The sequence below is a fragment of the Motacilla alba genome, chromosome 3 (assembly GCF_015832195.1).
Source record: "Motacilla alba alba isolate MOTALB_02 chromosome 3, Motacilla_alba_V1.0_pri, whole genome shotgun sequence".
In the NCBI taxonomy this organism is placed as follows: Eukaryota; Metazoa; Chordata; class Aves; order Passeriformes; family Motacillidae; genus Motacilla; species Motacilla alba.
In genome coordinates, this window is record NC_052018.1 from 85,894,062 (window position 1) to 85,916,698 (window position 22,637).

Below are 22,637 nucleotides of genomic sequence, written 5' to 3' on the forward strand. Positions count from 1 at the left end.
CTGAGAAGTTACTTTGTTGGGGGTTTTTCACTTGCCTCACCTGTAAGATCTCACTAGAACTGATAGTGTCAGGCTGCAAATTTTCCTTCTGTCTTTTGGAAATCCAGTTGGTGTCATTGCTACTCATTTAAATGAGTTACTGTTGAAATGGCTTAAATTGCACTCTGTGGGTGGCCTTATAACAGCTCTACTCTGCCTTTTATACCAACTTCAAGTGAATTCATTTTCTCAACTCTGGTCATGTCTGAATGTCAAGAAAACCTTTCCCTATCAAACTGTTCACTTACTATGCAGCCAGCTTCTGTCAGCAGAGAGGATCAGGAGCCAGGGAATTCACAAATTGAATGTGCAGCCCAACAAAATCTCTGGGGTTATACTTCTTAGTGAAAATCAATGCTCCTTGGTGAGATTGTTTAACTTAATATCTGGCAGATTGTCAGAAGAGATCTCCTGAATCGTTTGGATTTCTCCAGTGTAGACATGGTTTGATGGATGCCTATGGTCTATTAATCTCTGTATAATAATTGAACACTATTTTGCCATTCCTATTGCCACATAACTTGAGCTAGAGGGCAAAGCTTGGTGTATGTACATGCTGTTGGTTTATCACTTAAAGGTCTAGATAACTGTTTTCTGAAAGACTTTGTCCTGAAACTTGTTCTATAATGAAAAAAGTCAGCCAGGAAAACTTCTGCCATGAAGGAGCATTTAACTTCTTTATGTTGAATTGCTTACTTATGGATAGGTAAATAGTTATTGGCTATCTTCTGTATGACAGTAGCTACAGCTGTGTGGGCAGTGATGCTTCTGGAGTCTGGTCTATGATATGGAAGTTCTCATTCCATTACTTTTTCTGCAGGCCATTTGGAGTTTATTCCTGAAGATCATTTTTCATTCATTCCCTAACTGGAAAAAGGGGGTTTACCCAGTTGTCACAGATGACATTAGCAGACTTTTGTGTCCACAAGAATATACAGTCATCTTTGGATGCTACTAAACCTGCTAACCTTCTGTACTTCTTAAGATGAGGCAACAATTGATCTTTTTAGAAAATGGAAGTTACACAAGTTGCAGTATGGCAAAACCAAAAAAAAAAAAAAAAAAAAAAGTGCTGAAATTAAAACCTGAAAGGTTTAAATTAAGATCTGATGCATGAAGTTGCTCATAGTGTTAGTGGAGATCATGGAGAGACATGCAAGCAGTGTCTAGACAGAAGAGAACTGATTATTTGAGCCTCCATCTGTGTGCTCAGAAATGACAGGTGAGTCCTTCAATGATACACTGAAAAAATGATAACACTAATGATAGTCCTAACCAATGTGAGTCGTGCATGTAGGCCATCACATGAGATCAACATGAATGCAGAGCTAGTTGCAGCTGCAGTTTGGGTTGATTCATACTGGAATATTGTTGTACGGTGGGCCACTTTCAGTCTAACTGGCTAACTGTTGAGTAACTTAGGGAGTTTGCACTGCAGAGTTCATTTAAAGATATCTATTGGCAAACAAGGCAAGGGATTGTATCCAAGTCTGGATTTCTTTATTTTAAATGCATTAATGATTATTCAGTTAAATTTTATTACCTCCCTGGAAAGGCTGGAGAAATCTCATTTCAAATTAGACAGGATTTAGTGAGTGAAATATGTAACTTAGTCTGTCAATACCCCAGTCACTGTGATCATTTTTTTCTATATAAAATCTATTTTATTCACAATTTTATAGCAAATTCAGGAGAAAAAAAATCTTTCCAGCATGCATGTGATTTTGGTAAAATGGTAATGTATAGATTTGTGAGCAAGGCAGAAGATTTTTATATAAGCCACAGAAAGCAACAAGTCTTTTTCTAGATACATAATTGTCTTGTTTCTGTATTCTTCTTGGCTTCAGTGATCTGTCTGTGTTCTTATTCCCAGGATTTTTTTTAAGTTGTAACAACTAAACCTCATAATCTTGGAAGTTTCATCAGATTTTAATACTTATACAAGATCTGAATTTTCAAGCAGAACTTGTAGCCATGAAACACAAACACCAGAAGCTCTGGTCTTCTAATGTTTTAAATCTTCTTAATTACAATCTCTTAAAAAGCTGTATTGGTTCAGCTGGAATGCAGCCTTCAGGCAAACAATCAGAAAATGAAACATATAGGTTACTACTGTTTTTTGCTCTAAGTTTAAGATTTTGATGATTTCCAAAGTCTAATAGTGACAACAATACTGCATCACTAAATAAAATCTTATTTAGAAGGTCCTTTCCCTCTAAAGAAAAAGGTAAACTTACTGTTGCAGGGACACTACTCTCATCAACTAAAATGACGAATTGTGTGTCCTCAGAAGACTGTTTCTGGTGCTGAAATTGTAGTGATGTAGATGCTCTAAAAGGGATAAACTTGACAAATCAAATTCTGCCTTAGATTTTAACAATGTATTTTACAGGTAGTTGCTTACTTTATCTTTGATTTCAAAAACAGAAGGAAGATTAAAAAAGGTCCTGTTTGAAACTGAGAACAATATAGCAGGTATTCTGACATCCTGTTGAAATTGGACTAGAGTAAAGTTGTTTAAAAGTATTTTCAGGTGAATGAACCTAGTGCTTAGGTCAAATAAGTTACACTAAGATATGTAAAAAGAAATTTCGTACATAAACATGGCATTGTATTTGGTAGTGTTTGTGTTAAAATTTATGAATTTAGAAGTTGTGGAAAGTACAGCCCTTCTGCAAAGTTAACAAAATGGATGGAAATGTAGTGGTCAAATGCCAAATAACATGCACTGCAATAATAGAATTCTAAAGCTAAAAATGTTTTATATAAATCAGAACTTGTGTTTCAGAAAATTTGTGTAGCCCTTCTATGTTTCTTCTTTCATCAGTGAGAATCCATTATAATTCATGTATGTCCTGAGTGGGTAGTTGAATTGTTCTTCAGGTGATTTGTTTTTATAACCAGTTTGTACTCTGAAACTGGAGTTGCTGAATGAGAGGTGTTTAGTAGGCATCCTACAGTCAAATCATTAATTTTAATTCCTGTAGCTTTAAGATAATACAGAATAAACACTGTTTTGATGCAGTGTTCTTGAATTCTTTGAAAAGAGCACTCCTTTAGCTCTGTGCTGCACAAATGACAATGGATTTCCTCTTGCTCTTTTTTTGTTCCGTAGTGTAATGTTATTTAAAAAACAAAAGGTTCAGTTGCATTTAGGTCAGTTATTAAAATACTGTTGGTCATTTCCTTTGACAGAACATTTCTATTGTGTTATACCAATGTCATTAGGAGGAAAGGTTATTCCCACTTGTCTGGCTGATATCAATACATACTGGCATATTACATCCTCTGGCTTTCTGGAAATGTTTTATTTGAGCAGCAGCTTGGGAACAGGAAATTTAAGGTTATATGCAGTCTGGTTTCAGGCTGCATGGTAGAAAATGTGTTTCCTAGAAGATGCTGTCTACCTGACAGGTTTTCTCTAGTATTTTGTAGAATTGAATAAGCTTAAATAGGTTCAAGTTGCAAACAAATTTTTACCAGCTGTAGTTAGCAGACAAGGTAGAAGAAGGTTTTCAGTCACTCTGTAGTATTTGAGGAACTTACATTAATTGCATGAGTATATCACCAATTGACCAATTCCTCTGGAATGTAGTTTACATTTTAAGATATGGCAATGATAATTACCTTTTTGTAAGTGTTCCTGCTGTCTAGAAGGAGGAGAAAACAGTACTTTTACATCAAGCCGTGATCAAATGTGAAGTCTGTGACACTGGAGTAACTTTTAAAGGCAGAGGTTCAAGAATAGCATTTTAGCCATGCAGAGCAGCCCTTTTGACCAGAATCAGAGTGAACAGGAAAATAGGAATACAGTTCAAACCTGTAGCTGTTCCTGTGTGTAAAACACAGCAATACATACTTCCCATTGCTTTCACTGACACATTTGACAGGTATGTTTCAAGTGATGATGCTAAAAATGACAAATTCATTTTGGTGAGATCTTAATATATATTACTTAAGTGGCAAAAAACTATGAAGTTGTGGAAAGAGAAACACTTGAAATGTTGAGCCATCATACACATATACTGAAGTCTGTATAAACTATTCCATAGGGACATATCTAAAGTCATCAGAAAAAAATAAAATCTATAACCCTTTTAAATGGAAATAGCCATCTAGTTGGAGATCAGGCTACAAGTAAATTTCATTGTAGAGCTGAAGCATGGTGCCTGGTGAGTAACTGATTAAGCTTTCTATCTGCCTTTGCAGGGTATCAGGGGTATTAGAAGATAAAATTTATACACAGACTCATTTGTTTCTTTTCAGGCCAGAGCTGTGGAGTCTCACCTTGCTAAGATCTGTTTCAGTTCGAGCTTTTTGTGAACCTCTTCATAAAGCTAAAACTAGCTGAGGTTGGAAGACGCCTTTAGATAGAGATCATTAGCCCAGCTGCCCTGCCTGGGCAGGATCTGATAGATTAGGCTGTCCAGGTCTTTGTCCAGTCAGGTTGTGAGTATCTCTAAGGATAGAGACTCAACAACTTCTCTTGTTACGTGTATTTATTACTTTTGGTGTCACACAAACTATGAATTTGTTTATAAAATATCTGCAACTTACGGGAAGAAGTAACATGGCATCTAACTACATTGAATACAAATATGGATAAGTAATTTTATGAAGCTACTGTATTATATCATCACTTAGTTGTAAAATGCCAATATCTGTGCTAGTTCTGGGTTTCTTAATGTTAACTGTACAATTAATGCAATTTAAAATTCTGTTGCAGCTAGTTTATTGTCAAATGTCTGTGTGATATACAGCCTTTTAGTACCTAAATGGGTCCTCAAGGGAGCTGGAAGGGGAGCTTTTGTAACAGCAGGGAGTGGTGGAAGAAAGGGTAATGGCTTTAAACTGAAATAGGGTAAATTAAAATAAGATATAAGGGAGAAATTACTTTCTGTGAGGGTGGTGAGGCACTGGGACAGGTTGCACAGAGAAGCTGTTGATACCCCATCCTTGGAAGTGTCGAAGGCCAGGTTAGAAGGTGCTTTGAGCACCTTGGTCTAGTGGAAGGTGTCCCTCCCCTGAACTACATGATCTTTAAGGGCCCTACAAACCTAAACCATTCCATGATTCTATGAAATGCAGATTTATTTTACTTATACTCAAAGCTTACCAAAAGCCACATGATTGTGTTAACATGCTCTGTGATTGTATCAAGAAAACCGCTTGAAGATCCGAGTGCAGGGCATATGAGTTCCTAAGTACTTTCAATCAGTGCTGTCCCATGTCCTAACAGCATGGACTACAGGGTGAGTCCCCTTTTGCCTTTAATGTAGGTCTTTTTTGGTCATCTAGATGTAGGCATGTAACATTGATCACATTAGGTATGGTTTGTAACACCAAATACTTCCTTAATAAAACTTAACTATGCTCAGAAGATTGATCTAAGCCAATTATAGGATTGGTAACATCACTACTGTGTTACTGACACAGTTATCTTAATTGTATTATCATTTTTGTTTCTGTTAGCCATTTCTTGAAATACAGTGAACCTGTATTAAAAATTTCTGCCAGGCATATTAAAGAGACTTCTGTGTACGGATGACATTTGTGTTAAGGGGATGAGTCAAGGGTAATTCAAGTGAAGAGGCAGTTAAGGTGAAATAAACCACAAGGTTGAGCCAAGAGAAGAGAACCCGTTTGCTCTACCACTGGTAATGTAGCCGCTGTTTGAGATAATGAAGCAGAGCAGTTTCTGTAGTTGGTGTTAATTTGCCATACTCACTTGATTGACTGCTTTTTGAATCAGTTACTGTGCAAGGTTGTACTTGTGTGTTGCATATCAGTTTTAATTTAATTCAAACTTTTCCAGTTCTCAGATGCAATGGTATAATTTTAGGAAAGAATAGAATGGTCATTTGGGCCTACATAAGCCTGGTATTAGCCCTTTTATCAGTTTTGTGGTAGGTCTCCTATTTGTCAGTAAGTTTCTGCTGTTTTACCTGGCTTTCGTCCAAAGCATGGTAGAACCTTTGTATTCTAATATTGTGGTTTAGCTTTGTCATAAAGGTTCCACATGCATACATGCCTTTGGTATCAGTATGGAAGGGGGATTGCTTGTCTGTTATTGGTGTAAACAATTTTGGGTTTTGTTCTTTTCTAATCAACAGAATTTGGCTTCCTGGAATCCTTCAAACCCTGAATGCCTCCTGCTTGTTGTGAAAGAGCTTGTGCAGCAGTATCATCAATTTCAGTGCAGCCGATTAAGGGAGAGTTCTCGTCTCATGTTTGAGTATCAGACTTTACTTGAAGAGCCCCAGTATGGAGAAAACATGGAAATCTATGCTGGCAAAAAAAACAACTGGGTAAGCTCTTATTACATCTAAAATGCTTTTAACAAATACAACTTTTGTTTCGGAAAACGTCCTGTGGATCTCCGTGCTTTCTGTTTCCGATGGAGAAAACTATTTGACTTCAGCTCATTTTCTATATTCCTTGTTTGGTATGTTGCTGTATTCCATTACGTTGGTTGAACCAGATTTCCAGGTAAGAACTGGTTTTGAACCTGGTGTTCATTAGTCTGGTTTATAGGTGAAAACTTTGAAACTGCTGAAAAGCCATATGCTGTGTTTAGAGGGCACAGTACAACATCAGTGTGGAAGTTCAAGTTAGCTTTGAGCATTTGAGAGGCAGAATAACAGTGTTCATGTGGCACATGTTCATGTGGCATCATGTGGATGTATTAGGGTGTGTTTCCACATTATGATTGGGTTGGTTTAATTGGTACCTGCAGCTGCCAGTATCTCTCTTGCACTTGTCTATGCTAAGATGAGTTGTTCCGGGAAAGGAGAGGAAAAACTACCCCAGCTTATTTTCTGCAAGAGGAGGCAAGATGGGCTAGAGCAATGACTTTGTAGGGCCATGCTTTCATAGGACAGTCAGACATTAAACTGGCTTATCTGTTTCTTGAATTTATAGCCCATGTTCCCACATGGGAAATGTGCCATTCTGTATAGAAACACTGTGTATACTATCTCTAAAATGTGGCCATTGGCAACGTAGGCATTTTGGTTATTGGTGAATTGACTTTTTTTTTTAATTGATCTCTGCCACAGAGTAAGCTTTGCAAAACTCAGGGTTTTTTCTGCTAGTAATATAGTTTTCTTGGGAAGTTTGGAGTAAGATATGTCAGGAAATATCTAATGGTGTTTATGAAGAACTTGTTTCCCCCTTGCTTTCAGAAATAGTATACTCTTTAAGATAAACTGGCCTTCAGAAGCTCTATCTTCTGAAACAGATGCAGTCTGAAAATTGATGAAAATTCAGCACTCCTATTATCAAGGCCTAGAATTCAACTTTATATCACTTCAATCATCCTTAAGTTACAGGTGATTCAAGGATGTTTACTTTACAACTCACACATTCATCTGTTGTTTTTTTTTCCTTAGGCAAGTCATCTAGGCTTTATTTTTTTATTGGAACTCAGATTTAATTTTCTTCATCAAAGAAATTCAGACCTCTTTAATGTTTATAGATCAGAATATTTGAAACTAACTTATTCACATATGTTATTGTCCATAGCTTGCATCCCAAACAACTTGCTCTATCTCTAAATTTCATCAGACTGGTTTATTGAAATGCTGAATGCTTTCTGAACTATACTGAAATTTTATCGAGCCTTTTCTCAGTCTTCGGTGACTGAATAAAGAACTTTCTTTAATTTTAAATGCTTTTTTAATTAAAAACATTCCAATAAAATAAAATTTAAAAACATTTTGAGTCAAATCCTTTTTATATAGCAGAGCTATAGTTTTTTTTATAGCATGTGCTTTTTTCCAAGTCTTTATTCTCTGTCAAGAAGACTCTTGGGAGTTTTGAAGGTTCTGTGAACTTGGTATATATGACAGAGGCTTGTTTACTAGTGTCCTAAAACTAGTGTCCTAAAACCAAAACTAGTGTGAAACTACCTTGTGTAGTTCTCTTTACTGTTCTTTACAAGTTTTTGTTTTGTTAGCCTCAAGGATCAGCAAAATAGGACTTTTTCCAGAAAGCAGGAGGTAAACGGCCTTTTATCTTCTCTGCCTAGAAGTCATTGAAATTCATGTTGCTGCTGTCTCTCCGGAATCAATAGTAGTTCAGCAGATTTCTGAAATAATCAAGTATGAGCCTTGCACAGTATTATGAAAGCAATCATCTTAGGTGCATGAGTTAAAAATATTTTGAAGAGAATACCTGAATTCAGCACTCTAACCCAAAATGGAACAGAAATTTGCTCTTATACCTTTGTTCCACTGGCTCTAGTGCAAGTCTCCAAGATATATGACAAATCAACAAACTGTTATCTAGCTTAGTAGCTTCTTGTTGGAGGAATACCAGCAGATGCAGAAGCCCATTAAATACCCAGTCACTCAGGGCTGTGGCCAGAAATTCATCTGTCTCGACCTGATGCCTGTATCCAGCCGGTTTGGGCAGGGGAGATGAGCACCATGGACAGGGGCTGCTCCCTGTCCAGCCAGAACACCTTTGGAAGTATTAGTTTGCAAAATAATCTTGATTGAATGATATGAAAGAGCTAGACTTTTTGGAGCAGCTGATGATCAGAGCTGCGTTGATCAGAGGTCATTCATGTGTTCAGTGGCCATCCCAGTTGATTTGACTTGGTATTATACCAAAAATAATTCTCTGGATTTTATATTGTATGGCATTTTTGGAAAGTTCAGAGGAGAAGCACTATCTGTAATATCCATTTCAGTCCAGATAAGAAGTGAGGACCCTGACCATCATCATAGCAGTCTTCATGTTAAATGTGTACAAGAATTTGTTAGTTTTTCTGCACACATCAGTAATACAGCATCAGGAAGTTGGTACCTCTCCTCACAAGTGGTGTAATCAGGAAAGGTTTCACAGCTGGACTTGAATGTATACTCACTTTCTGTTGCATAGTGTTTCTATGAGTAATGTCTTTGCCTATCTTGTGTGACCTATCTTGTGTGACTACCAAATTTTAAGGGCAATTCTTAGCTAGCTGGCATAAGGGCGAATTACAGCCCAACATCACACAAGTCCTTTTGGCAAATGATATAAGGAACATTTCAGTTCCATTCCAGATCTCGTTTTTTCTTGTTTAGTGATTTAAAAGTAGAATGAGTTGTCTATAGTTCATGCCTGGTAGATAGACCCAGAAACAGATCGGCACTGACAAATTGGTTAGCTTGTCTCAAATTATCCCAGTTTTTGTAATTAATTGCATAAAATCAATGTTTAACATTTTCTTTACTTCTAGTTCAACGTACCTAACAAATATAGCTACTGTGTGGCTCCTATATTGAACTAAAAAAAATAGAGATAACAAAAAATTACATGGAGGAAATCAGGCAGGCATTTGTTTTTAAAAAACAGCTAACTTCATTGCTTTATAACCAGGTGGACAATGTCTGGTTTTAAGGAAGTGTATGAAACAGAGAGGAAATCCTTTCCATTTCCTTCACATACCCTTTATACGTAAAAAAGAGCAATGTGTATGGGACGCTTGGCAAATTTTCAGTAAATGGTTGTCTTAGGTGTTTAGAGTTACATAATTCTGAAGACAAATTATTTAAAACCTTCTACTTCAACTCTTTTCCTCTAACTTTTTTCAGATAATACCTTTGATATGTGCTCAACTTTTGAAACACAAATTCTCTTACATATATCTGCAGTGTTTGTAAAGATGCCTCTATTTTATCTATATGTTCTTATCAATTTGTCAGGTTTTAGCTTTGCTTCCAGACTCTTTGCAGGTCTCGCCAGACCTTTGTCCGGAAATGAGTACAGCCAAGATACATCTATATTTAGGGTGTAACAAAATATATTTTTTGTCATGCACATTGTTTTATTCTAACTACTTTTTGCTGTTAACTTACTGGCAATGAGGGTTAATGTTTTTTTAAGGTGTTTTTTCATATGACACCTGTGAAATCTGTAATTTTTTTTTTCCTCTCCAGTACGTCTATTCAGTAATTTTGTTTTAAATCTCAACCCTTCTCTTTGGTATGAGCTCTTACATGTTTTTCTGGATAGTATTCAATCTTCAGAATTGTTTGTGGTTCTCTTTTAGCTACCAGGTCTCATTAGTGTTACCTTTTTTCCACAGACTGGAGAATTTTCAGCTCGCTTCCTCTTGAAGTTGCCTGTTGATTTCAGCAATATTCCTACATACCTTCTCAAGGTAAAATAACTGTCTAAGTTGACCGTATTTGTGAGAGAGTATGAATTATTGCAATCTCCTTAATAATTATTTTGACTTTCCTGCCTTCCGGCTCTCCAAGAGTTTGAAAGTTCACCATTTCTAAATCTAATTGGGTCATGTTTTGGGAAGGTGATGTTGGACATGCTGTTGTTTTGTGTGCTACTTTAGTGGCGTCTTTTATATGAGTTTGGACATGACATGACATGTCAGTGTTGGAATTTTTAATGAATAGTCTCAATTGTACCAATAGTCTTGAAAATAGAAGCAGAAAAGCAAACTAAATATACCATTTCTTAACCAGGAATGAAAGCAAATTCTGGTTACTTGAACTAAAACTTCAATGATTACTGCATTGTTCACATTGAACAGAAATTTGACCAGGTACTTTTGAAAGTAGTACTATAGAGTATTTTTGCAAGTTGGGATGAAAAAACATTTATTTCTTTGCTAAGAGGAGAAATAAAAACAGAAAAAGCAATTTGTGACAAACTACCACCATGGAAGAATTTGAAATTAGTGTTTTTACAGCATGGGGACAGTCTCTCTTTGAATCAGCTACTGTGGAAGCCCATCATAAGGTCAATGTTACTATATTCAGAGAATGCAGTGAGATCTGCTTTTTCTGTCTATCGTGACTGTCAGAATGAAGTGTCAGAACTTCCACTGCAGACAAGGTTTGAGTCAGTTGATGTGCCAACACTCATCTTTCCTTTAAACCATGTGTCTGCCTTCTTTTAAATATTTGGAAAGAGGAACAGCTACTTAATCTTTAAAAACTAATGTGTTGAGATGAAATTGTTAGTGTGGATTCCATTACCTCCTCTTCATCTTATTGTTAGAACTGTCTTCAACTATTGTTAAATCACAGTTGCAAGTATGAGTCTTCAGTGTTTCACCAAATAAGACGTCTCAAGCTACAAACCATGAAAATAAAGGCACACAACTGTAATCTTGACTGAAATTTTTGGTTGTGGTTTGAGATTGGAACTCTATGATCTTTCTAGCTTCTGTAGATTTTCTGTTGGAGTAATGAGCTGCTTCTTGAAAGCATGCAGATACTTTCAGTAGCAGTTCTTCTCCCAGCTGCTGTCTTGCATTGGGCTTTTTCTTCTCGCTTGATGGGAATGTTTCTGATCAGATGTAAGAGGGTTGGCTAAGGCCTTTTCTGGAAGGTTGCTGTTAAGCAGGACACAGCAACGGTTCACCTAGACTGCAGGCTAGCTGTGATTTGCTTCTGAAAGACTCTGGAAAAAAAGAAGACTGAGAATGTGTAATGTGAATTGTGCTGTCTGCTCCTGCCAGAACTCCCAAGTGCTGTATTTCTCAGAAACAATTTTAAATGAGTCAAGAATTTCAGGACAAGTGCAGAAGGAATATGTTCAATAGCTTCAGTGGCAGGGCTGTCTTGTACCTCTCTGTTCAGTTTCTGGGCAACCTTGCAGGTTGGGAGGTGGCATATGACTTATGTACCTGTCATCATGTAGGAACACTGTGATAGAGCCTGCAGTTGTTTCTGAAGAGTAACATTTTAATGTATGACAGCATACTACTCCTTACTGTAATTCCCAATCATGTTCACTAAACGTCTTCTCTAAACCAGGTTCGTCTACTGTGGGTAAATCATTAGTGCTCCACAAATCACTCCTGGAGCTTTGTTCATCCTGAGTACTGAGTGATTCATCAGTCTGAAGGAAGGCATGTGTTTATTTTGCATGCTTATGTAGTGTGAGATGAAGAGACACACAGAGCAGGTAGCAGAATCAAAGTTTCCCTGTCTGCCTTTATTTTGATATTTCAGAAGTCTTAATGTCTTAGCTTTGGGGTTTTAAAATTAATGTGGTTTTGTATGTTATAGCCTGGATTTTTACAGCAGCAGATCCTTCTTGATGGGCAATGTACTAGTGAAATCCTTAGTTTTCTTGATCAGTCTTCTGCAGTACAAGCTGGCAAGTTAACTATCTGTAGTAGGAAAGTGACATGTAGTCTGGCTGAGTAGCCACAGGAGAAGAAACATTGTTTTATTCCAGAAGTATTTGTTGACAGTAGAAAAATGGTTTGATTTAGGCTCCAGCATGGGTTATGACAGAGTGTGCTTTGTAGCAGGCAGGATCTTATATACCCCTTGCTGCCTTTAGCTTCCTGTATGTACTCTGAGCTAGATGAATGTCATCTCTTGTGACAGCAAAGTAGACAACATGAAAGCAGGTAGAATCAGGACTACTCTGTTGTGATTTAAGTAATTGTATTCTGACTACTCCAAATTAGTAAAGGAGCTATTAAACAAAAAAAAAAAAGAGATTTTTTTTTTAGCTGTCCATATATTTTTTTTTTTGGATGAGATTTTTGACATAAATAGACCTTTAATATATTGCAATAAAATAGTTTATTTCCATCATGGCTGCCAGTTATGCTGGTTTCAATGCTACCTGCTGGATTGTGGTACATGATTGATAGAGCATTTATTGATGCAGTGGAAATAATTGTTAATATATTACCCTGAAAGGTGGAAGAGCAATCAGTAATTGAAGGCTGTTAGTGTATTAACAGCTTAATGTTTTACTGCAGAATTTAAAGTGTTTGAATTATGTTCTAGTCTGTAGCCAACCCTATAGTGTGTCTGTCATGATTTGCAAAGTTCAAACCTGTTGTGCTTTCTCTGGCCTTTTCTTTTTTATGTTTCATTAATACTACTTGTGTTAAAATCTGGCGAAATATCAAAGACAATTATTTTTGCCTAATCAATCACTCCTAGTATCCCAGTGATTTCTGATGCTCTTCTGAAGTTTTTATTGATGTCAGGTAATCACACTACAAGCATGACAGTAAAACTTCGTATCATAAGCCAGTACTCAGGTTTGATGATGTAAGCTGTGAAATCTGTATACAAAATCTTTGGGGTTGTTGAGAATACGTGGAATCATAAGATGTTACTCTGTCAACTTTGTACTGATTGTAGTGAGAGTACTTTTTCTATAAAGAATAAAAGTTTGGAGGTATAGCATAAGTTTATTGTTACAGACGGGAGAGGCAACTTTGCCAGGTTATTTCAAAAGTATTTGTGGCACTAAATTTAATGTTGAGTTCAAGTATGAGTACATTTAAAGTAAAATAGATGAGTATTTTTAAAAGACTGAGGATAGTTAAAAGATCAATGCAGAGTACACTGTTTCTTCTTTTGGATTCTAAAATTGTAGCAAAATTTGTTCAGTTATTCTAGTAAAATTTCTTCAGATTTATTTAGTTGGAAACATAATACCTGTTATAATGCCTGCAGCAGATAAATCTCTCTTCATAACTTCTCTTGCCATATTCCTTTACATTTGAAAGAAAAAAGCATCATTGTGTATTTTCTATGCTAAAGAGCTGTTCTGAAAGAAATGTTGGCTTACCTTTAAAAAGCACATTCATTATTTTTTCTTTTAGAAAGTTATACTTTAATGCAAAGGTTTTAATTGAATGTGGACCTTTGTATCCACTTTCAAATGGTTTTCTTATGCAAATCCATTTGATATAAGTGAAAACTTTGTGTTGAAACAGCTGCAGAATCAAGCTGATGGCTCAAACTACTGCAGAGTTTATTACGATAAATTTTTCATTAAGTTTCTCTTATTTGAAAAGAATGAGGCTTTGGCTGAGGAAAATCCTTGAACACTTTTCCTTTGCCTTTTTTTGCAGTTGAGTTTTTAATCAGCATGTTCGTTTTGAATTAAATTCTTTTTGTTGGTTGTAGTATTTTTTATTTTCTCTGCAGTATTTTGTCAAGGGAGGTATTCACCATCCATACTCATTTTGAGAGTCAGACTCTAGTTTGCATTTGTGCCTCTTTACAGATACTGTGTACGCTACAGTAATAAAATAGGTAATAGACTCAACATCTAAAATACTTCTTTCAAATTTTCATAGAGTTTTTTAGGTTAGAAAAGACTTCTAAGATCATGAAGTCGAACTGTTAACCCAGCACTGCCAAGTCCACTAATAATCCCATGCCCGTCCCTAAGTGCCCCATCTACACATCAGATGAACATTTCCAGAGGTGGTGACTCTACCACTTCTCTGGGCAGCCAGTTCCAGTGCCTGATCACTCTTTCTGTGAAGAAATTTTTCCTGATAGCTAATCTAAACCTTCTCTGGTGCAACTTGAGGCCATTTCCTCTTCTCCTGTTACTGTTACCTGGGAAAAGAGGCTGACCTCATTACAACTTCCTTTCAGGTGTTTGTAGAGGGAGATAAGGGTCCTCCTTGAGCCTCAAATTCTCCAGCCTAAACAACCCCAGATGCCTTGTCCACTCATTACAAGACTTTTGCTCCAGCTCCTTTGCTCTTCTCTGGGCATGTTCCAATGCCTCAGTGTCCTCCTTGTAGTGAGAGGCCCAGAACTGGATACAGCACTTGAGGTGTGGCCTCACCAGTCCTGAGTACAAGGGCACTGTCACTGCCCTGGTTCTGCTGGCCACACTATTTCTTGCTAGTTTTCGTCACCTAGGGACGCATATATAATCATAATGACAAATCATTAAAAACCTCCAGCTTAGTAATTTACAAATTGTACTTGTTTATGTGACTGTAGTATGCTTGCGCAGTATCAGTGGATTTCAGAGTGTGTTGCCAGTGATGCTGTTAAAAACAAGACATTTAGGTATTTCTCTTCTTATTTCCGTGGGAGTTTTTAATGTTTTGATTAAGTAAGATGTTCCCTGATTACACCACCTTCTTGTATGTATCTTTTAAGGTACTCATTTCCGATGTGTACGTACTTGCTTGTTGTGCTCCAGTGAATAGCTAATATCAGGACTAATTTAGCTATGATGCTGTGACCAGCAGCCTTCCAATAATTTGTCAGTACTGAAGTGTAAAGGAAATATGCAACACAGACCTGTTTCTTTAGATGCTTTTTTTTGTGATGACCATTGTATTTAGTGCATATCTTTTAGAACTGAAATAAATAACAGACATTGTCTAGACACATTGCCAGGGGCCAAACAGTTGTGTGTAAGACTGTCAATGGAAGAGGTTTATCCTCAAGTTCAAATTGAAAGATAAGAACATATTTGTGTTTTTTTCCTTAGTCTGATTTCATCATTTGGAAGTCTCTTATAAGACTTCACTGCAACTTTTGTTTACAATGTAGACCAAATTCCAGGTACTGTGAAAAGACTGCAATACTTGTCTATGTTTGAGTAATTAACTGTAGTACAGAACAAACAAAAATGTAATATGCAGGGTCAAATGAGATTTTTTTCCAGGCCAATTTCTTTACTGTTCTTTACTGCTTTAGCAGTTTGATTTCTTTGACAGCATTTAAGATCTGTGTTAAATTGTTGCAAATATCAAAACATAAATGCACTTGTATAAAGTTCTAATGCTGTTTGAAAAACCCGAGTTGAATATTGTGAAAAAGAATTATATTTTGTTTTGCTTTTAAACTTCATTGATTCTGTTTGTAGCTGACTAACTAAAACCTGATGTGTAGTGCGTTGAGGTCACAACAGTGGCAAGAATGATGTGGAGTTCAGATCTGACTTGATCTTTTTGCACTAGACTGTTTTAGTCTGTGCCAGGCAGCTACCTTTCAAAAGAGCATAGAATGTTCTGCAGCATATTCTATTTGACTATCTTCCAAAACATATTTATGTTGTATTGGATAGAATGATGGACCTGCATACCGTATGAAGCTTGTCACGTCTGTGGTGCCTGATGTCACTTTACCTCTTTTACAAAGGTAAAACTGGAAGTTAATAAGACTGACAGATGATCCTGAAACAAAATGTAGTCCTCATAATTCACAATACTCTGACCATGCTTTACATAGAGATATTTTTGGCTAATTTAGATTGCTATTAATATGATACTACTTAAGACTTTGTGACAGAGGCTCAACGTTAACTTCCTGAACTTCATTCCATAAAATATTCCTTATCTTGAGAGGTATGCAAGCATTTGGAGCAAATACGTTATATTTTAGAAGTAGATGACAGTATGATATTCAGTAGATTGATTACTATACCAGTGTTAACTTATTTAAACTGAGTAATGGATCATCAAAGATTGTCTGGGCTTCTGTTAATAAAGGCACACTTTATAACATACTATTATAATGAGGCATTGAGATCTTAGATTAGAAATGGGTCTCTGCAAGTTAGTACTGGCAGTATTTGAAACAGTAGCATTTGTTGCAGCTGAAGACAGTAAATTGCATGATCTAGAGGCTGGGAGAATAAATGTAAGCTGTGCGTGCAGAAGACGTTTATCAGTATAAATGTCATTGATGCTTGTCTCTTACAGAGTCTTTTATTTCAGCCTGTGCCCAGTAATCTGCAGTTTATATTTTTGCTGTCGTCCATGTTTTCCATTGAAAATAACAAAGAAGTATCAGGGAGGAAATTCTCCTTTAGCTTGTTGCATTGGCCGTTGTCACAGTAGCAGCCCAGTGCCAGAAGTAGGCAAACTCCAAGCACTGGACCTTGCATGTTGACTGAGGCCAAAAATAACATGGGGAGGGAAAAATAATTATCTTCATGTCATGAAATGTTTCTGGTAGTTTAAAAAGTTGTCAAATCAGAAAACTAGATTATTTGGTGCTGAAATATTTTAAGTCTCTAGTTTTTTATTATAGCTTAAAAAACATGAGATGTGTCAGCTGCAAATGTTTGGGGATTTTGTTTTGGTTTTTTTTTTTTTATTTTGCAAGATGCTTCACTTGTCACTACAGGTGAAAGTGTATAAGATCTTTCGTATTCCACTGTATTGTGCTTCTTGGCTGGTCATACCATTGTAGTCAAATTATTGATCCTCACAGGGTTTTTCAGAATAGGTCACCTCTTCTTTTATCACAGAATCTACTGATTCTGGTATTAGAGAGCTAAGAGTAAAGTGGGAACTGATTTAGTTCAGTGAAGCTGCAGAAATACTTACAGACACTATGATTTAATTAGTCATCGTGTCATGATTTTTTTCTTAATATCTTCTGCCCACAAACCAAGGGAAGCAAAGCTGTATAAAAGTGTACTTCATGATCAAAATGTGTTGCATTTGAGTTCTGGGGAAAAAAAATTCCCTTCATTCTCACTAAATTTATTAGTACAGCTTTTCCAGAACAAGATGAGTTGTTTGTAGCATCTAGTGACTAAAACCACATAAAATATGTTAGTGTCAGGAGCACCTTAAGCTCCGTATGCTGAAAGCCAAAAGCAATTTCTTAAAATCAGCATTTTCTGTAATTTATTGGAAGATTTTGTTAATAAGATCTGTCAACTGGAACAGCTCATTCTGCACAGCTGATGATTTTTATAGGTTATGATCTTAATATGAATCATAGTCTCCAATCAACTGTATTTCTGATGAGAGTTCTTTTATTTTTAAACATTTTATTTTTATAATGCAATAGTAAAGGAAAGGACCACCACATCCACTGATAAATCTTACACTATTTCATCTCAATTTCTGTGAATTCTCCTCAAATTTGGTAGAACTATTAATTTGCTATTCAGATGTGACTAGAGATAGGGGTATTTTCATTAATTTTCTTTTAAAAATTAAGAAAAATAAGTTTAAAAGAGCAGCTTTTGAAAGCATTTTTGCATCTGGTGGGAAAGTTTATAGACATGTTATATTGCGTGACTTGGTTCAGATTTACTGCCTTGTTAGGGCTTGTAATTTGTACTATTGCTTTACATTTGCATTTTATGTATTGCATAGGAAGAATGGAATTCAATAGCCATAAAAATAATTGCAGTTATTACATAATGGTGGTGCTTGTTTTATCTGTCATGGTCCGCCCATACTATGTAGAACAAGCAGTGTACAGTGGTCTTAAACTGGGAAGTGGATCTTGGAAATAGATATTTTTAAAACTCTTGCGTTCATTCCACACTGCGGTTTCTTCTTGAAGAAAAAAAATTGAGAAGTTGTTCAGCATAGAATTTGAAGCTAACAAATAATCTGTAAAACTCATGAACCAGCAGATCTGTATCTGCAAATACATAAGTGCATAAAGCATGATGGTAGGATTTTCCGAAGGATGTTTCCATGCTGAGCCCTCAGCCCCTTTCAGTACCCCTAGTACTGGGGCTCTTTCTAAGGCTTCAGATCAGGGCTTGAATCCTACAGCACCTCATATATTGACATTCTAATGTAAATTTTGTTTATAAAAGTGCCAGGTGCTGTTACAAGGACTGGGTTGGTTTAATGTTCTGGGGTTCTTTTCTTCTAGCTTTCAGTTTAGTAGACTGTGTCTTCTTAAGAAAGAATAGTATTAACATGAATGTGCATCTGTATGGTGATTTCATATGATTCTTAGTCATGTTTGATTTGAATTATGATTTGCATTGGTAACTTCTTTTTTTTGTTAAATATACAAAATCATTTCATGACTGCCCGTCTTAAAAGAAAGTTTCGTTTGTTTGGGGTTTTTAAAAATATATGTCTGTAAAATAATCATGTAGTGGCATGTTTAGCACTCCTCACTTTTACTTTGTTTCGTGGGTTTAGAGGTTTAAGACAAAAATAAAAATTAAAAAATTAAAGCTTTAACATTAAAACAATTACTTTCAGCAGGAAACACACTGAAGTTGACTGATCCATCAATTTTATTTTAGTCTAATTGATAGTGGCAATGTCATTAATCATAATACCATAAAACATAAAGTAAAAACAAAAAAAATTAGGGTGTTCTGCTGTTTTTCTTCCATGTTACCAAAAAAATGCACAGCATTTTGTCTACCAGTTGCTAGCTAATAATGTGCCGTGTTCCTATAAAGCTTTTAATTTCTATAGTAACGTCTGTTTAGGAAGGTAGTTGCTTGTTTACAGAAAGTGTAGGCATTTTCTGTTTTAAAAGGAGACTTTAGATGAGAAGGCTAAAGGAAAGTCTGCCTTGTCCAGCAGCATCTCAGTGAGACAGTGAAAGAAGAGCAAGTAAAACTAGACTTCTTGACTCTCTGTTGCTGTTTTAACAGTTTAGGTGTTCATGCTAGAACTTGTATGTCTTTCATGTGCTGGGACCTGTAATCTTTGCAAGCAGCACATCCATGGGAGAGAAGGGGCAGTGGGGAGGAGCATTAGTTTGGCCTTATTGGGTGCTATTAGGTGCACTCCTTAGGCCTTAGCAGGTTACCAGTGCATCAAAATTTAGGCAAAAAATGTTCGTAAATTAAATTTGGTATTGAGTTGTGTAATGAACTGTCTGGAGTGCACATATAACACTTTAGTGTACCCATATAATACTATTAGGAAGTCCTTCTGGTGAAGGAAAATAGGGAAATAGAGTTAAACTGATAATGCTGTTCCATCTCTTGCCATATTTTGTCATTTTAATGACTTGCTTTTGTAGCTGTCTTAAGTAATAAATGACTGAAATATATATGCTTTTAATATATCGGAGTGTGTTTATATGTTTGGAGATATCAGATATTCTCTGTTTTACTGTAACATCTTTTCTGGTGTAGAAAAATGTTAGACAAATATGACTGATGTCTTGACTAAAACTGATGACTGACTGATGGTATGTTAATAATCAGTGATTCATTTGCAAAACCCTGGGGACAATGTGTTGGTTAACAAAGAATAAACACGCTCATTCCAAATTATTATTCTCATTGTTTAGCATTTATAATGTGTGTCCTAGATAAAATCATTAATTCTATCTCATTTCACCTAGACTCATTACCTTTTCTAAGTAATAAATCTTATTTAATTTTCATTTTACTATTGTTAAGTGATTAGATAAGCTCTTGAAATATAGGTCAAATTATACCCAGATTCCCATTTTTACACACATGTAGATATTGTTGCTTTTTCTCCCTACGTAGATTAGGTGAAATTAGTAACTGATCATCTCACAAGTTCTAATTTAATACATTGTTCACAGGAGTTGTGACATATGATAAAAAAGTCTGTGTTTCAGACATGACCTAGGTATTTGCAAATTCAGAGTGGAATCCTGAGCTGTGAGTAGAGAGCTTGTCCAAGGCTTTAACCAGAGCAGTGTTCTTCCTCTCCACTCTCTTTCTATAACCTTCACAACTCATCACAGTTAAAATTAGCAGACATTTAAGTTTGGTTCATTTTGACACACTTTTGTTCAAGGAGGAACAAGCCATACCTGTCAACAGAAAGAGTTGTGTGACTTCAGAGTTGCTGGAGATTTTCTCCTAGGCCATTTTTCTACTAATATGGGTTCTGCTGTTGTGCCATTATAACATTCTTTGGTATTCTTTAGTGTCTTAAGGTGATGTTGGACACCTCTTCATATTTGGACAACAACTGTGTCTCTGAAGATACTTAGAACTTCAATTATACCTTCTTTCTAAAGTTCACAGAATTGAGCTCTGTTCTGCGTGAAAGAAAAGCACTGCAACTGTTTCATTTATTAGAAAAAAATATTGAAAAGCAAATAAATGGCAGAACAGAGACAAAGTTCCTGCAATCTGACTTGCAGTGTATATGAGAAATATTTAAACTAAAATACAATTTTAATTTTATATTCTTAAGGCTGTGTTTAATCTTTGTTTACAAATGGATGGATACTTACCTTTCTAGGTAGAATGTAGTTCTTTGTGTATCCATTTCATTTTATACATGTCATTTATTTTGACAATGTCAATAAAGTCTGTTAAAATGGCAGTAATTTCTGGGCTTTGTTTTGTATAGTTAATATTGACTGCACTAGAGCTACTGAACAGAAGAGCAGTTTCTCTTGTATTAATGTTCTTTTTTACATGGCGACTCAAACTCCCTTTTCAAGTTTGGGGTTTTTTTTAATATAAAATCAGAAACTGTTGAAACTTCATTTCAAGATGTGTAAATTATATGTGGATATTACTTGTTTGGTAGAAATAGAAGACTGAGGTGTTAATAATACAGTGCTTTAGGACTGAGTGCTTTATGAGCTCTCCTAAAACAAAAGAAATGTTGGAATGAAATTACCAGAGAGATTCTCTTGATGCAATAGCAAATGTTTCATAAGAAGCTGTGAAACTGAATTGGTAATAAACAAGACTGGCATTTACGACTGTGTTCTTGCAGCATCAGTTTTATTGTATGGCAGCAACTTAATAGCAAAAATATTCTCTTTGTTTCTTTTTTTTTGTTGTTGTTGTTGTTGTTGTTGACCACATGTTGCCAATTCCTTCTTGAAAAGATGTGTGATCAAACTGCAGGCCCGTTTACAGGCCTTCAGGCAATGATAGTATCACATTCAGGAGACTATACCTATTAAAGCAACTTGGAGGCATATATTATTTCTCTGACTCATGTGAGGCAGCATTGCAGTATGCAGAATTATTTTGCCTTGGCTTCTTTATTATGGATTTTCTGAATATAGTTGAATAAACTTATCCCTCCTGGAAAAATGGTATAGAAATTTATATGCCACTGATACAGAAATGTTATCACTGTTACAAGAAGGTGAGTAACTGTGTATGAATAATAATTATGTTAATATAGTCCTTCAGTACTAAATATAAAAGAAGATATAGCACAAAGAGATAATTTAATAGAAAAGAACTGAGAGTCATTCAAAGCCAATCAAGAAGCGGAGATCCATGTAAGATTGCAAAAATTGCAGTCTCATAGGTTTGGAAAGATGCATTCCCAGGAAACTTAGAAAATTGTAATAGTGATCTGTATAAGTGGGATTTGAAAAAAGAAATTTAATTAATTTTGCTATTCTCCTCATCAAGAGAGAAAGTGAGTGTGCTTAGCAGGACACCTCTTCTAGAGCAGTTTTTTGGCACATACAGATGTAGGTTTTAAGTAAAATCACCACATTTGTGAGCAGTAGAAATAGTGAAGCTTCATTTCATACAGGTTTAATCCCTCATCTTCTTGAATCAGTGCACTATGCTGTTATTGTTCTCCCATGTGTCTTGTGTAGGATTTATCAAGTGAAAAGATGAGAAGTGTTTTCACTATGTGGCCCCCCTTTTGCTGCCTTTCATAGCAAACTGAATTGACCTGTGGCAGTATTTGGTGGAATAACCAGTTGTGTCTCTCCTCTACCTGGCTGCTAATCTTCATAGAGCTTCTATGAACTTAATTATTTTTTGAGACTAAAAACAGGTCAGGGAAAGGAGTGAAGAGAGTGGGGAGGCATCTGAAAAGAGTGGTTACATATGCACTGAATTTGAAACTGAAATTAAATTAAAAGGGAGAAAAATTATTACAGTATATCTACACTAGAATGAAAAACTTGGTGATATTCAAAATTTTTTCGTCATCCAAAAAGTTTTAGAACAACTTGCCTCAAGTGGGATGAATGCACAAGTAGAATATTTACACTTGCTTAGCGCCAAGGCATTCAGTTGAATTTGTTTGTAAACTCCTTCCTGCAGCTTAATCATCTATCAGTGTAGTTTAAATCAATTTGGGAATGGCCATCTAAGGGATTATACAGTTTAAATCTTTAGTCAGGTGATCCATTTGGGAACAT

The 22,637-nt window shown here is 35.9% G+C and overlaps 1 protein-coding gene across 3 annotated transcripts in view; it reads left to right on the forward strand.

Moving 5' to 3' along the window:
- BABAM2 (BRISC and BRCA1 A complex member 2) overlaps positions 1-22,637 on the forward strand; it is a 161,758-nt gene that overhangs the window by 43,668 nt on the left and 95,453 nt on the right. For all 3 annotated transcript variants that reach the window (XM_038132577.1, XM_038132575.1, XM_038132576.1), the window contains 2 exons: positions 6,153-6,347; positions 10,115-10,189. In XM_038132577.1, the coding sequence (XP_037988505.1) occupies positions 6,267-6,347; positions 10,115-10,189 (156 nt within the window). In that variant the 5' untranslated portion in view covers positions 6,153-6,266. The remainder of the gene's footprint in view (positions 1-6,152; positions 6,348-10,114; positions 10,190-22,637) is intronic.